This window comes from Nuphar pumila, chromosome 8, assembly GCF_984573655.1.
Source record: "Nuphar pumila chromosome 8, dmNupPumi1.hap1.1, whole genome shotgun sequence".
Classification (NCBI taxonomy): domain Eukaryota; kingdom Viridiplantae; phylum Streptophyta; class Magnoliopsida; order Nymphaeales; family Nymphaeaceae; genus Nuphar; species Nuphar pumila.
Window position 1 is genome coordinate 116,053,415 of NC_143256.1, and position 16,393 is coordinate 116,069,807.

General features: G+C 37.3%; 1 protein-coding gene and 1 pseudogene across 2 annotated transcripts in view; one reads left to right on the top strand and one right to left on the bottom strand.

Annotated features, from left to right (window-relative positions):
* Positions 1 to 11,846, top strand: part of AUG5 (HAUS augmin-like complex subunit) — a 35,638-nt gene extending 23,792 nt beyond the window's left edge. Inside the window, exon 10 of the mRNA XM_090015790.1 lies at positions 11,211 to 11,846. Within this exon, the coding sequence (XP_089871916.1) occupies positions 11,211 to 11,342 (132 nt within the window). The 3' untranslated portion in view covers positions 11,343 to 11,846. The remainder of the gene's footprint in view (positions 1 to 11,210) is intronic.
* Positions 11,847 to 11,959: 113 nt separating this feature from the next.
* On the bottom strand, positions 11,960 to 12,888 carry LOC149830331 (thylakoid lumenal 19 kDa protein, chloroplastic pseudogene; annotated as a pseudogene). Its single transcript, XR_016433658.1, has one exon. The product of XR_016433658.1 is annotated as a thylakoid lumenal 19 kDa protein, chloroplastic pseudogene (transcript).
* Positions 12,889 to 16,393: the final 3,505 nt, after the last annotated feature.

Consider the following 16,393-nt stretch of genomic DNA (forward strand, 5'->3'; position numbering starts at 1 on the left):
AATTGCATGGCATCACACATCAAAGATCTTGTCCTTATACACCTCAACAAAATGGACTGGCAGAACGAAAACATCGTCATATTATAGAAACCACTAGAACTTTATTAATAGCAAATCAAGTCCCTAAAGACTTTTGGGCAGAAGCTGCCTTAACTGCCACCTATCTCATTAATAGGATGCCATCTTCTTCGTTACAAAATATCACTCCCATTGAAAAACTTATGAACATTTCTCCAGACTACTCTAGATTAAGAATATTTGGGTGCAAATGTTTCATATTTACTGACAAAAATGATAAACTTTCCCCTCGTGCGATTCCCTGTGCCTTTTTAGGATATGCTGAAAACCAGAAAGGTTATAGATGTTTTGACTTCAAAAATAATAAACTATATGTGTCTAGAAATGTTTCCTTTCTTGAAAAGGAGAGCTTCTTTGATTTTAGAAAATTAAAAGACGTCACTGAGTACTCCTTTTTGCTAGATCTAACATCAACATCTGATGAATATGACCTTGATTGTAACTTTGATGATGATCCAAGAATTATTGATCTTAATGTTGAAAATGAAGAAGTTCATAGAGATACTAGTATTCAATATTCCAGGCGACAAGAGTCTAATACTCCATGTGCACTTGAGAAATATTCTAACATTCCAACTAGACAATCATCCCGAATCTCGAGGCCTCCAGAAAAGTTTGTATCATACGAGTCTTTCTCACCCACATATAGGGCAGTTATTGCATTAATTCACTCATATGAAGAACCATCCACATATTTTCAAGCAAAAAATGATATCAAATGGATAGAAGCCATGAAAGTTGAATTAGATGCACTTGAAAAGGCTTCTACATGGAATATTCAAGATCTTCCTCCAGGGAAGAAAACTATAGGATGTCGATGGGTTTATAAAATTAAAACCAAGAGTGATGGTACTCTTGAAAGATATAAAGCCCGTTTAGTAGCCAAAGGTTATGCCCAAGAATATAGGATTGATTATGAAGAAACCTTTGCTCCGGTGGCTCGTATGACTACTGTCCGAACCTTAATTGCCTTAGCTTCTATCAAAAAATGGTCTATTTTTCAAATGGATGTCAAAAATGCTTTTTTAAATGGAAAGCTAGTTGAAGAAGTATATATGGAACCCCCTCCTGGTCTAAGTATTCCTAAGGGTAAAGTCCTTCGCTTAGAAAAAGCTCTTTATGGACTTAAACAAGCACCAAAAGCTTGGTATGATAGGTTTAGTCGTGTTATGATTGATATTGGTTTTCAATTCTGTTTAACTGACACTGCTTTGTTTATTAAGAATTCTGATGCAGGAATCATTGTGCTTCTTTTTTATGTGGATGATATGATCATCACCGGAAGCGATAAACAGGGAGTTGAAACAATCAAAACACTTCTTAAATCTCATTTTGAAATGACTGATTTGGGCTTGTTGAGATATTTTTAGGCATTGAAGTTGCTTATTCTCCTAGAGGATATTTATTATCTCAGACTAAATTTGCTTTTGATATTGTTTTCAGGTCTGGTATTACTGATGATAAGAAAGTTGACACTCCAGAAGTTGTTAATGTTAAAATGAAGATTGATGATGGAGAACTTCTTGCAGACCCTACTCCTTACAGACAGCTTGTCGGGGCACTTTCCTATCTATCCATTACCAGACCAGATATAGCACATGCTGTTCATACAGCAAGTCAATTTCAACATGCTCCTACTTCTGTTCATATGGGAGCAGTCGTGCGTATTATCAGATACATCAAGTCCTCTCTTTCACGAGGACTTTTCTTATCTTCCTCCTCTTCTCTTGATTTAATTGCATATACTGATGCTGATTGGGGAGGTGATCCCAATAACAGACACTCAACCACTGGCTTTTGTGTCTTTTTAGGGGAATCATTAATCTCGTGGAGGTGTAAAAAGCAGCAGAAGGTATCTCTCTCATCCACCGAAGCTGAATACAGAGCCATGGCAACCACGACCATGGAAGTAGTTTGGCTCCGACGACTGTTTGCTGACATGGGAGTTGAAGCAACAAAGGCTTCACAAATGTGTTGTGACAACAAAAGTGCGATCTACATTGCCAGTAACAGAACATTCCACGAACGCACCAAACACATCGAAATGGATTGTCACTACGTCAGAGAGGAATATCTACACGGGATAATTGATCTGCCATATGTCACTTCAGAATATCAGTTAGCAGACCTCTTTACAAAGCCTCTCGTTGCTCCTCGATTTCACTTTCTCTTAGACAAACTTTCGCTCATTGTACCGTAAGTTTGAGGGGGAGTGTTAAAATGTAAAACTGTATATATATGTATATATAATAATATTATATTATTATATATATAAATACATTTTTAATTTCTTTCTTTTCTGTATTTTTTTTCCTTTATTTTTATTTTTTGTCTTTATGTCATCTAGTTCAGTTTGAACTAGAATGACTGTTGCTAGTCAAGTCCTGTCCAGACTTGACTAGCAATAGAGCTGTTGGACTGACACATTCCAACCGCTCTAAATAGAGCTGTTGGACTGTGCCCAACAGCTCTATTGAGTCCTCTTTCAGCTGTGTATATAAAGGGGTGCAGCCCCTCTTGTATTTCACTCCAATGCTTCTTAAGCAATTGGTTTTTCATATCAATAAAGAATACATTTTTATTTTTATTTTGTTTCCAGTTATACCCTTTTTAAGGGTTATGCTTTAGTGTCATTCTTGACACTTGCTCTTGTTAATCAAAGCTCGTGTTTTGAAGATCCCCATTTCATTTCAGAAAGGATGCAGGCTTTTGTAGGTTTCCATTATAAAACATTGAAAAATATCCTCTATTTTATTTCACTTTGCCAATAGGTGTTCCTTTTTATGATTGATGTTTGTGCATTTTACAAACACCTAGGTTTGTTCATTCAGGTGTGTGCATTCTGTTGTAAAATTACATGTCAAGCTATGTCACATGGGTGCGGGTGCGGGGGTGCGGCAAAATATATATATATATATATATATATATATATATATATATATATATATATATATATATATATATATATAGAGAGAGAGAGAGAGAGAGAGAGAGAGAGAGAGAGAGAGAGAGAGAGAGAGAGAAGGGGGGTCCCTCCGATGCGGGTCAAACGTACAGGGAGGAGGCACCCCTTCAATGCCACCTTGAAGAAGGTGGTGGTGAGCATCCAAGTCATGGGGCAGGTTGGCTCCGGTCGACCCAAAAGAGTTGGGCAAATCTGGCCTGTCATGTCCAGTTTGAGAAACCGGGTCAGGATCCACTTTAGGTACTGGGTCCAAGACTGCTTCAAGTACTGGGTCTGGGCCCACTTCAGGTTCTGGGTCCGGATGAACTTCATAAAGAGGGTCTAGAACCGTTACACATTATGGGTCTGAATCAACAATAGTAATAGTGGGGCCATGTGAAGATCCAACCAATCATGCGTGAGAGGCCATTTAAATGCCTTGAAACCGTTGGTGATAGGGTGAGGGCAATAAAGGGCAGTCTCACACGTTATAAAAAAAGAGAGCATTGATTGGCTCAACCTTGTTGCCAATAATATTGAGAGCATCCACATAATATTCCATAATGACTCCTCTATTTAAGGGGCTACTTTGCCTCTCATTGGCTCTCAAAAAAGGAAGTTGAGAGGGGCATGATAATCTCCTGGGTAGCTCCAGCCAATGGCACCACGTTGGGAATAGCGAATTGCCCCATCCAATGATGGTGGCTCCTCGTGAACCGCACCTCCTTGGCGAGGTTGAGTCTAGCTGGACCGGCGATCGACGGTGGCGTCCAACCAGTAAGGTAAAACGACAAAGAAGAGGATGAAGGTGAGGGCTCCATGGCAGTTACCGAGTCGAGGGCTCCATGTCGTCTCCTTCCAGCCTTCCACGAGGTTTCATAGGGAAAATTTTAAAAAAAAATCCAAAAATTGACCAAAATGACCCTGGGTGCATTGACCGCACCCAAGGTCGGGTTGACCGCACCGGGTGCCGCACTTGCACCCGCATCGTGTCAATGCGGGTGTGGCACGTGTCTGGCTGAATCCCTGTGACATAGATGTCAAGGCTACTAAGTTATTGGACAATAGGATGGTAGATGGATGCTTAAAATTACAACAAAGAGTGATGGAATTTTAGAAATACATAAGGCTAGATTAATGACCAAAGGTTACTCTCAGGAATATGGTATAGATTATGATGAAACTTTTGCCCTAGTAGCTAGGATGACTTTCGTTAAAACTCTTATAGCAGTAGTTGCCATTAGATGTTGGCATATTTATTAAATAGATGTCAAAAATGCCTTTCTCAATAGTGAATTGAAGGAAGAAGTTTATGGATCCACCATCGGATATGTGATTCCTGTTGGAAAGGTGCTTCATTTAAGATAGGCCTTTATGGTTTGAAACAGGTGCCTAAAGCCTGTTATGATCGTTTTAGTTTTGTTATGATGAAACTAGACTTTACTTCCTGTTATACTGACACTACTATGTTTATCAAGAAATTTGATACAAGTATTGTTATCCTCCTTTACTATATTGACGATATGATTCTCATTGGAGGAGACAAACATGAAGTTAGTTTCATCAAGAATGTTTTAAAACAAAGTTTTGAAATGATTGATTTAGGCTTTCTTAGATATTTTTTTAAGAATTGAGGTGGCTATTCTCTAACTCAATCAAGTTTGCTTCTGACATCATAGATAGGTCTGGAATAACAAATGAGAAAAGGGTGGACACTCTTAAAGTAATAAATACAAAAATGAAGATAGATGATGATACACCTCTGGATGATCCTACTCCTTACCAACAAATGATTGGAGCCCTTACATACTTGACCATTACCAGACTTGATATTTCACATGCAATTCATAATGTCAGTCAATTCCATCATTCCCCTACCACTATGTACATGAGTGTCGTTATGTGTGTCATTAGATATTTATAAAATTTTGTTTCTAAGGAGATTGTTTTGTTTTCCTCCTTCTCACTTGAATTAATTGTTTATACTGACTCTGACTGGATAGACATTCAACTACAGGTTTCTGTATATTTGTAAGTGACTTCTTGGTGTCTTGAAAATGTAAGCAGCAACAGAAAGTACAGAAGCTGAGTATCGTGTCATGGCCACCGCAATATCTGAAATAGTATGGTTAAGAAGATTATTGGATGTCATTGGGGTGCATATGCAATCACCCTTAAGGTTATGCTGTGACAATAAAAGCGTCATTTACATAACCGACAATCAGACATTTCATGAGTACGCAAAACATATTGAAATGAATTGTCACTACTTTCGTGAAGAGTACTTGAAGAATACCATCATCCTACCTTATGGAGCATCAAAATTTCAGTTGGCCAACTTCTTTACGAAAGCTCTTCCTTTTCTCTGATTTCATTTTTTGCTTGACAAACTTTCAATGATTACACCATAAGTTTAAGGGGAGTGTTAAAGTTTATATATATATATATATACTTATGGATTTTGTGTATGTACATATTATATACATTAATATGTATGTATATTTCTTGATGTAATAAGTAATACACATTAGGGGTATTTTCATCATTTCATTATATGTAATTAGTTGTGTCCATTAGGGGCACTTTAGGGATTTGTTCTTTTTTGTATTTTTTTCATTTGATTAAGGTGTTATAGTCCTTATAATGCTCTTTAAAATAGAGCTGTTGGGAGAGCTCCCAACGACTATATTTCTAGCCATTGGGAGCACTCCCAATGGCTCTAGATTGCTTTCTTTTGTGTATAAATAGGGGTGAACCCCCTCTTGTATTCTAAGCTTGTTCTCGAGCATTTTCTCAATAATATTTTTTTTTTATGTTGTTTCTCTTGCCCATAAGTGGCATTGTGCTCATAATTGTATCTTGACCGGTCTCCATTTGTGTATGTTGTTCTTGCCCATAAGAGGCACTTGTTTGTATTAATCACATTTCATTACAAAAGTAGCCAATGAAGCACAAATTCAAGCAAGCAATCAACCAAAGTAGCCAATGAATGCGTGAACAAAACACATATTCAAGCAAGCAATCAACCAACGATTGGAAAAAGAAAACAGTGAACTTGCACAAATTCATTCCCCTTGAAAAACATGTGACACAAGAATCAAGAGCCACATTCTCATTCAAGATCGAACCTCACACTCACTCAAAACCTCACAAAACTCCCAAATTTCGGCCAAGAATAAAAAAAAGCCAAGAAGAACGGTAATGCAATCGGTTTGGTGCATCCCTGGAGACGCTTCGTCCGAATTACATGTGATTTTGAATCGCATGATATGTTTTATAACAAAGTCCCAACCGATGAGGTTCTGAGTAACACACACACACACACACAGAGAGAGAGAGAGAGAGAGAGAGAGAGAGAGAGAGAGAGAGAGAGAGAGAGAGAGAGAGAGAGTTATCTGATGACGGCTGATCTTCATTGCCGCCTCCAGGTACGCCTTCATTCACCCTTCGTTTGCCTCGTCTTCTTCTTCTCTCTCCCTTCCTCCACCTTTTCTTTTTCTTCTTCTTCTTCTCTCCCCCTTCCTTCGCCTCTTCTTCTTCTTCTTCTTCTCTCCCCCTTCCTTCGCCTCTTCTCGTTCTTCTCCTCTATCTGTCTTTCTTTCTCTCTCTCCCTTTCATTGCTTCATCTTCTTCTCTCTTTCTCCCCCTTCCTTTGCCTCTTCTTCTTCTCTCAATCTGCCTCTTCTTATTCTCTCCCCCTTCCTCATCCTCTTCTTCTCTCTGTCTCTCTCTTCCTTCCCCTCTTCTTCTTCTCTCCCCTTTCCTCTGCGACTTCTTCTTCTTTTTCTTCTTCTGCTTATAGATTAAGTGTCATTGAGGCTTTTATCATCTTCTCTTTGTGAGATTTTTTCTTTTATTCAATTTTGTATGTATAGTTGTTCCTGACAGGGGTTCTATTAAGCATACTGCTCTGCCTATTCTTCCTAGATTATTGTTTAAGCACATTCTGTTGTGGAAAATTAATTGTTATTCTCTATTTCTTATATTTCTATATCAATGATAGTAATCAAATGCATAATTTTCTATAAGTCAGCTCCTACATGTACCTAATCTTATATCATGAGCCACATGTTAATGTGTTTCTTTCTCTCTGCTGCATATGCTATTTTATTATTCTTTTTATGTGAATGTACAGATGGATTCACCAATCTCAACTTGAATTTTCCTAATGCAATACAAATGCAATATATATATATATATAATGTGATTCTTTGATTCTAATTTATTTTAGGTTCTTTGATTGTTTCATTTATATACATTTTATTCTTTCGTTCTTTCATTTATATACATTTCTGTTAGACATTTTTTTTATCTTTTATTGTTGATTGATTTTATGTTGCATACATGTTTGTTATTAATTATAGCAGTTTATTTGCATTTTTAAAATTTTTTTATTAAGGTACCGACTAGTCCCACCTAGTCTTTTTAGGGTTCCACTGACTAGGCACCACGTAGCGCTTTTGACTACATAGCCACAATGGGGATTTGGTAATTTTACAAAGAACTAATGTATTTATGTCTAACATGTGTACCAGCGTCAGGCACCAAACTACAAAGAGAGAGGGTTTGGTATGTCTCCCCACTAAATTACATAGTGTGTCAGATTGGTTCTGCAATATATGAGTAGCACAATACTGGTATGTAATTTCATAGTTTCTCCTTGATGTTTCAAAGAAAACCATTAAGATATGCATAATATGAAGATGCCTATTATTTTTGTCTGATTGATAAGTTAATCATAAAATGTATTTTAAAATTAAAAGAAGCCTACAGGTACATTTATAAAGAAGATTTGAAGTTTTTAATACTAAATTTATTAAAAATTCAGGTACATTTATAAAGAAGATTTGAAGTTTTGAACACTAAACTTATTAAAAATTGGAGTGTTTAAATATGTTCGTGCCATTGTTGATGTAGCTAAATGTCAAAACATGGACGTGGGCCACAATAGCTGGCTGGCAGGTTTATCTAACGTAGATAAAGAGAAAATGACATGTAGCTGTACTTTGGGAATGCATATCGTCTTCTTTTTCATTTTTTTTTGAAAGAAGAAATGCATATTGTTTTTTAATTTGATTTCTTATGAAAATTATTGAAATGCTCATGGTGGTTATGACTAATTTGTTCCACCACCATTTCATCTACAAAATTGTTATGATCATAAATTTGTGGTAAGCTTACTGACATCTATGTATGGTCATGAAAGTTAACAGCTCCCATATAATGTCGCAAACCTCATTCTCATGTTTCTCTTGGCAAGGAAAAACTCGCTAGACTTTTCTAAAAAAGTGTTTTCTTAAGAAATATTGGAAAATTCTCTGTATGCATGTAACTATTAAAAATTTAGTATAAAATATAAAGGAAAATATGAAAAATATATAACATAAAAAAGCTAAAATTCATATTAAGCGCATAATGTTTTAAAAAACCATAGCATTTTGAATTCATTGCAATTTTATTGAATATTTATTGTTTTATGAATTTTTGTGATGAAATTGCAAGAAATTTAGAAAAAAGGCAACATTTGTGATATCTGGCCATATGCTATTGAACCAAATAAAATCCGAACATTCCCACACATCGAGTGCCCATCATTCAATGCTGCCAGCTGGACAATTTAGGGTGATTTTGGAATTAACAAAACGTTAGGTTATATCTATAAAAGAATTTCATTACATTTCACATGGCAACAAGCAGACGGGTCAAGAAATTTCATGTCTATGTAACCCGATGGAAGAGATAAGAAGGAAACTGTGGTTAGATATCCATAATAAAGTCTGACATTAACAAGAGTATTAACTACATTCATCCTTAATCATAGGTTACTGCATATGCCATAGTTCAAAATGGGAAAACATCTACTACTATAAATAGCACCATATTGTCTATCAGAAAATCATAGGTGCAAGCTTTATCAGCTTAAGCTGAACATATAGATGCACTGAACATGGTCCCTTTATTAGGAAACACCCTTTGGAGTTTTGATTAAGTTGTTTGAATATAAAAAATGTATTTTTCTATCTCGAAATTTAGTTGCATTATGAGCTTTTAATCTATGAAGCCCTTGATAAATAAACTATGCAGATCATTCATAGAGCTGATCCACAAAACATTCCAAAACATATTCAAAAGCTGGTATGATCTACTAGATAGCATGGCATTAACAATAGTTACCAATAATTTCCCATTTCTACCTGGTGAAACAAGCTGGTGAACCTTTTTTAAGCATTGCAAGTGGCAACTCGAAGGGGGTTATTACTGATTGTCATCAGGATGAGATACAAAAGGTGAATGAATGCACCGGGCTCTTAATTCACCTAGAAATAGATAAACAACTAAAAGTAATATGTGGGGATAATCATGTAAGGTCTAAGAGAAATTGTTATTGGACTTATGTGTATTTCACACGGATCAAGTTGACATAAAAATATTTCAAAATGTTGATGCTCTGTGGTGTATATTAACTGGATTCTACTGTATAGGAGAAAGCATAGGTAAATACCAAGGCTTGTAGTATGAGTAGATAGTAAGCTTAGGTCCACATTAAGAATGGACAATGCTGGCTTACAACATGAGGACTCAATAGGCTGCCAGCCGTACACAGAGGGAGAAGCTGAACAAAACAATTAAGCAATCAGACAAGAAGTATGAACAATGACAGTCCTTTTCTTTTGAGGAAAATTATTATTGAGATGCTTGCCTTCTCTTGTAATGTGATTTGATTTCCATCAGGGTCAGCTGAGAGAAAACCATAAGAAGAAAACTTCATGAAGGTTCAAAGGGAGCTCAAGATATGCTAGTGAAAATGTGCTTCAATGACGGTGTCATGTCAAATAGTGGTAACACATCTCAAAATTTTGGTTGAAATTGGTATAGATGTCTGTGTGAATACTCACCAAGAGATCTACAAGTGAAATGGCTGCAAAATTTTCACTTCAGTTAATGTCACACCAAGAACTACTAAATTCCAAAAGAATCTAATAACCAGGAAAAGATGATCCTGCTTTCCATTGTGCAAACCCTTTTTGGTTATATAAATGGTAACTTGGAATGAGACTACTGAAAAAAAGAAAGTGGATTCATTGACTTCCATTAACAGAACCTCCCAACATCTTTTAACCCAGGTTATTCACCACTTTATACAAGTGAATACTTGTGCAGACCGGTCATCTCCCATGGCATGCCAATGAGACAATCGTGTGGTTTTGAGTCATTAACATAGTTTACATAATATATTGCAAGTATAACCACCTCACCTCCTCATGGTTCCACGAGGATAGGATTACAACTAACCTAACCACTACGGTACTATTGTATTCACCAGTTTCTCATGGAGTTGTTTCAAGATTGAATGATTTAATATCTGCAATATATATTGCCAAGGTCACAAATTAGTGTCTCTGACCGTGTTACCATATATCTAAACCAAATAATAATTGGCCTAAGTGCAAACAACCTCGTACAATCACTAAGGATCATCTCGACCGAGCTCTTAAGTAGCTTTTTTTCGAGACCCAATACCTGCACTTAACAACTCTGTGCAAACACAAACACTAATATCTGACATTCATTACATGCATTAAACATAATTAACATAATATTTCATAGTAATAGTAAATACCAACTAAGTGTGCTTATTAATATAAATAACAATGAAAATTTCTTTAATCATTTTGTCCGGAAAGGGATACAACTCCCAATTGTTCTCATGGTGGTAATAGCATCAGGGATAATGTGGTGATTTTGGTGGATAACTTGGTACTTGCGTGAGTAACACGAATTTGATGGTTATTTAATTCTGATGTCAAATTGCGGATAAAGATCTACATTTGTGGGACTAAGTTGCAGAGTCCTATTGAAATAGGTTGTGTTTCTGCTTCCTCTGTGCACTTTTGACTGTTTCCATGCGAAATTATCACCTTAGATATTCCTGATGTCAGTGTTCAACATAACTCCATCTTCTGTAGGCTGTATATTTGATATATCTGATGGACTGAATTATCCTGGCATCATGCTCAAATCTTGTGAACCACTGCTAAAATTTTCCAATCTGAAATTGGATTTTAAAGCAATCATTTTGACAATTAATTTACCATATTTCTTGTTACCTCTATTTATCCTAAAAGTTGAACTGTTTTTGGTGTCCAACACGCACTGATGTGTATCGTTGTGTCCATAACTTGTGCAGGTTGACGAGTGGTGGGATCAACCAGCTGCAACTGTAGTTGATTGGATAAGTGTAGATGGCCAAAATGTGGCAGCCTGGCTGAATCATGTTAAACAGCTTCAGATGGTCTTTTATGACAAGGAGTTGCTATGAGCAGCTTCTTTATGCCCAATGATCACTCTCTTATTATAATCTACCTAGTGACAGTTATCATTTAGTCATTTTTCAAGGCTGGAGGAGCTTATGCTTGATTGATATGCTAGCAGCAATGCCAGCCTTGGTCAGCAAGATGCATATCTGCCACTTGATATGTCTTGGACTGCTTCGGTTATGAACAAGTGAATTTGTTGTAATAATGCTGAGGCTTATGAGCACACTGGTTCGGGAGTCAGCATGTTTAATGTGTAGTAAGGGCAAGGATATCTAGTGTCTGCTCTTACAGATATGCTTTGGGAATCAGCATTTTCAGAGGGTTTGCTTGTGCTTCATTCTGTATGAGCTTTGTGTTCTATAAGCTATTTTTGTTTTTGTTTTCCCTTTTTGCTGCCTTATTTTGGAAGCTTAGGCTTCCTCCTTTACATGTATTGTTACATATTCAACTGTAAAATTATTTCATCTGTATATGGTTTTATGTGAATGGAATGGACAATCTCTCTCTCTCTCTCTCTCTCTCTCTCTCTCTCTCTCTCTCTCTCTCTCTCTCTCTCTCTCTCTCTCTCTCTCTCATCAGTGGAGCATCCAGTGAGTGGAGTTACATAGATCAGCTTCTATAGGAAAGAACTTGTGATATTACCAAACAATTTAGATTTCAATAGATAAGCATGCTCATCTTTAAAGGAAAAAAGGATAAATATGCTCGTGTTAGCTAATTTCATCTTATGAGAAAACAAAAACATGACAGCTATCATCATGATCCAACAGTTCTGAAGGACTGATGCACATGCTTCAAGATCTCTTTGTCTCTGTTCCACTCCAGTGTTGGCGCATTAACAAAGTGTGCATACAGCTTGTTTTTTGTGCAAGTAACTGAAATCAAGCTATGGGTACTGGCCCCTTCAATCTCATACACATAGTAAAGCTGATCCTTTTCATCTCTCTTCTCCTCAGACCTAACATTGTTGGCTGTTGATATCAGATCCTGGAGGTCGACATCAGAGAGTGCAAGGTTGTTGAGCACCGTGTCCTGTGGTGCTAGCTGCCGGAACCCAGAGAGGAAGGTGAGGTACTCCTTTTCAGACTTCTTCTTGGGGTTGTAAAACTCGCTATCGGTTCCATTGGTTCCTTTCGCAATCTTTGATATGAGGCGTTCCTTCCAGCCATCAGGGACATCATAGACATATTCGGCGGAGTCTTTCTTGCTGGTGTTGCCACCATAGCCACCATAGTTGGCTGCACTAGCAGCTGTGCCATAGTAAACACTGAAGGATGTGGATGCTTCTTCTGCTAGGGATGGGAATGTGGGAGTGGAGATGAGAACAGAGATGGCCGCCGCTGCTGCAGTTATGGCAACAGCATAAGATTTAGAGGTGGCATTGAGTTTGGTAGGGAGTTGCAGGGTGGCTTGCTTTGGAGGGGGAGGATTTGGAGCTGGTTTTGGGGAAGCAGCCTGGAGTATGGCAGAGGGAGAGAAGATGGTAGCCATGACAAGGCTTGGATGTGGTTGCTATTCCTTCACTTATTCTCTTTCCCTTTTTTTTCTTTTTTTTCATGTGATCAATGTTTTAGCTTCGATTGGTTGGGTGTGGTACTGGCCTTATCTGAATGACAATGGATTGCATCCTTCTGTCCTTACCAAAATGCCATCGTCACATGATATTTTTGCAGAAGTTAGATATTGACTTGACCAGTTTCTAGTCAAATGATCCAGTAGCTCCTATTGTAGGTTTAACGCCAGGTTTGCTTTGGTCCTGTTAGACTTTCAGTGGGTTTAATCCAGGTTGGAGCTTGCCTAGGGCTGTCAATGGGTCAGGTTTGTATCTGCCATCCGACCTGACCTGAACCTGAATTCTCGGGTATGGGCATGAAAAACACCTACCCAAGCAATATGCCGGCTGGATTTTAGGTCATGATTTTTGCCAGGTACACAACCCGACCTGACCCAAGTATTTTTTATGTATTTTAATAAAAACAAATTTCTGAAATTATGTCGATCTGGTTCTGGGATTTCATTTTCTTGACATGACAAAACCCGAACCCAGCGATTTGTTATTTTGGTGGGTTCAGGTATATGATCCCTAAATTGCCAACTAATGATCTGTTTCTGTTCAGGTAGCTTACAGGTGCTGTATATATGGGTGAACCTGGTCAGATCATGAGTTTATTTGGGTACCTGGCTCGGACCTTTCAGGACTCAGGCTGAAATTTTGGACCTGAACCCAGCGACCTAGGGCTAGGCCAGGCCCATGAGGTGGTGTCAGAGGCTGGAGCTCTGGTGAAGTTTTTTCAACGGATGGCAGACTGAACCTAGGCACGGAACAATCACATGTAGCTGCGTCACATGATTCGATGCGGATGGCACACTGGACCTAGGCACGGGTCACATGATTCGATACGGATAGGAGGCACAAATACGTGATTGTCACTAACACGAGGGCACATATTTTTAGATATTTGATATATCTTTTAAAAATATCCTCAATATTATTAAGATATACATATAATTGTAAATAATGGTGAGCAAAAATACTTAAAAATTATAGTTAGTAGCTGGACTAACTTCTTCCTGAATACCCGTGTCAGGCACAGCGTGTCCATGCGGTGTGTCTCTGTCCTGTTGCCTGCCCATATACACTGGACCACACTTAGCGTGTCCCTGTGATGCACGTATAGCTGGGCTTCATTTGGTTCTAGACTGGAGCTTGATAAGAACCGAGACAGGTTGCACTGAGACCAACGGCACTCCTGTGCCTCCATCCGTCCGGATCTAGGAATCTTGATTTGGATCCTTGATAGGCTCCGGGCTTGGCTGGCTTGGACCCATGGACCAACTAGAACTGGAGAAAAGCCAGGTAAGAGCCTGGGTTGGCTGGCTAATGTGCAACAGGAATGGCTTAGTTTTGGTGAAAATTTTCCCACATAACAAATGTGAGGATGAATTGACAGAGTTTTTTTATGGCATTAAAATCATAAAATATTAAACGAATGATAAAATTTAATTCAACCCCTTTTCATATTGCTGTTATTTCATAAATGGTAGGTGGTAGCTGCTTACCACTTTGAAAGGTTTTCTCCATGTCTTCTTTAAATCTTACCATACATACGTGTTCTACATGATTGGTTTTTGGGATCGTCCGATTCCTGCACAGGTAGGTTTTTATAAGATTTAAAAATCGACAAGCTAAAATTTTATAAATAGTTTTTATTAAAAAAATAATCCAAGTACCATTTTCTAGCAAATCGACTATGCCAAACACATCTTCGAGGTTATATTTGCAAAAAACAACCCGAAAATGTTGGTTCACTCACAATAGTCCAAAAAAGTGGTAGGCAACTATCAATCTCTCTCTCTGTGTGTGTGCATATATATATATATATATATATATATATATATATATATATATATATATATATATATATATATATATATATATATATGCAAACCTCCTAAATGGATTTTGGTATTTTTTTTCAAAATTTTGACCGTACAGATGTGATCTATATGCTTGTTTTTATAGGAATTGGAGCATTTGATTCTGATGCATGGACAAGGTTTTATAAGTTTCAAAATCAATGGTGTACAATTTTCATAAAATTTTGAAGCTCTACATACCATTTTTATATCCAAAATTGATGATCCAAGTGCCAATTTATAGTAAATCAATCATGCTAAACACATATGTATGGTCAAAATTTAATAAAAATAATAACAAAAAAAATTCATTGAAAAGGTTTCGTTGGGGAGGTTTTCATTCCCTATATATATATATATATATATATATATGAGAAATGAGTAGATGAGCAATTGTTAGGAGTGCAAGAGTGCAGTCTGGCCATTGGATCCTATTAGTATCAAGAGCCGGACCTGTAAAGAGGCCAATGAGGCTTGGGCCTCAGGCCCGTGGGCCCAAAAAAATTTTAGGGGCCCATTTTTAAGGCTCGAGTTCCCATATTTTTATTTAATATAATATAAATATTTGAAATATTATATTTGTTTAATGTGAATGCAAATTTTATTGTTATTTTGATTCTTTAAAAAAAATTCAGAGGCGCCCCCGAACTCCTACTATTAATAGGGGGCCCATTTTTTCCCCTCCGCCTCAGGCCCCATAAAACACAGGTACGGCTCTGTTAGTATCCAACGGCTAGCACAAGCCTTTCTTAAAAAGTAAATTCCTGTTGTTTTCCTGTTCCTTTTCTCTCTCTCTCTCTCTCTCTCTCTCTCTCTCTCTCTCTCTCTCTCCTTTCCTACTTTCAGGACTCCCTCCCACCACGCTGCCATCATATGTTTGTATACATGTGTAATAAAATGAGTGGAAGATAAATACGTGCTTACTAAGTGTGCACAATCACAAGTTCACTAAAGACAATACAAAGAACCTAAAGAGCTTATTATTGACAATATGCTTAGCAAAAGCATAAAAAGAATGGGGGAAAAGTTGTTCCTATTTACACAAGAGGCAAAATAACCTTGGGAACTCTCATGGAATGGTTGGGAGCTCTCATCGGCTATATCTATAACAGTTGGGGTTATATTTATGGCTATTGGGAGCTATCACGACGAGTCTATGGTAGTTTACCATGGAGCCCTTCTATTCAGTAATAATTGCATTTATAAAAAAACAAAATTGTTCTTATCGGACAGGTTTGTTACAATATATGAAATGACAAAAATGCCCCTGTTGGGCATTACTTATTACAACAGAATATATATATATACTCATTATATTAAGAATATATATACATACTTTAACATACATGATACATATATATATACTACATATATGTATACACTGTATATACATCACATATTTTAACAGAATTAGTGGTGCCTGCATATGATCATGTCTTTAGCTCATCATCCGCCCTACAACATACTGGTTTCAGCTACTCACATAACACCAAACATTCTCCCAGCAAGAGTGACATGATGATGTTGGGTTCGTCACCATGCAGCTTGCCTTTTGCATGTCGTGCATAATTTCTTTTCTGAATCAGCACCATTGCCATTTCTCTCCATAGTGCACATCAACAACCTATTATATTTG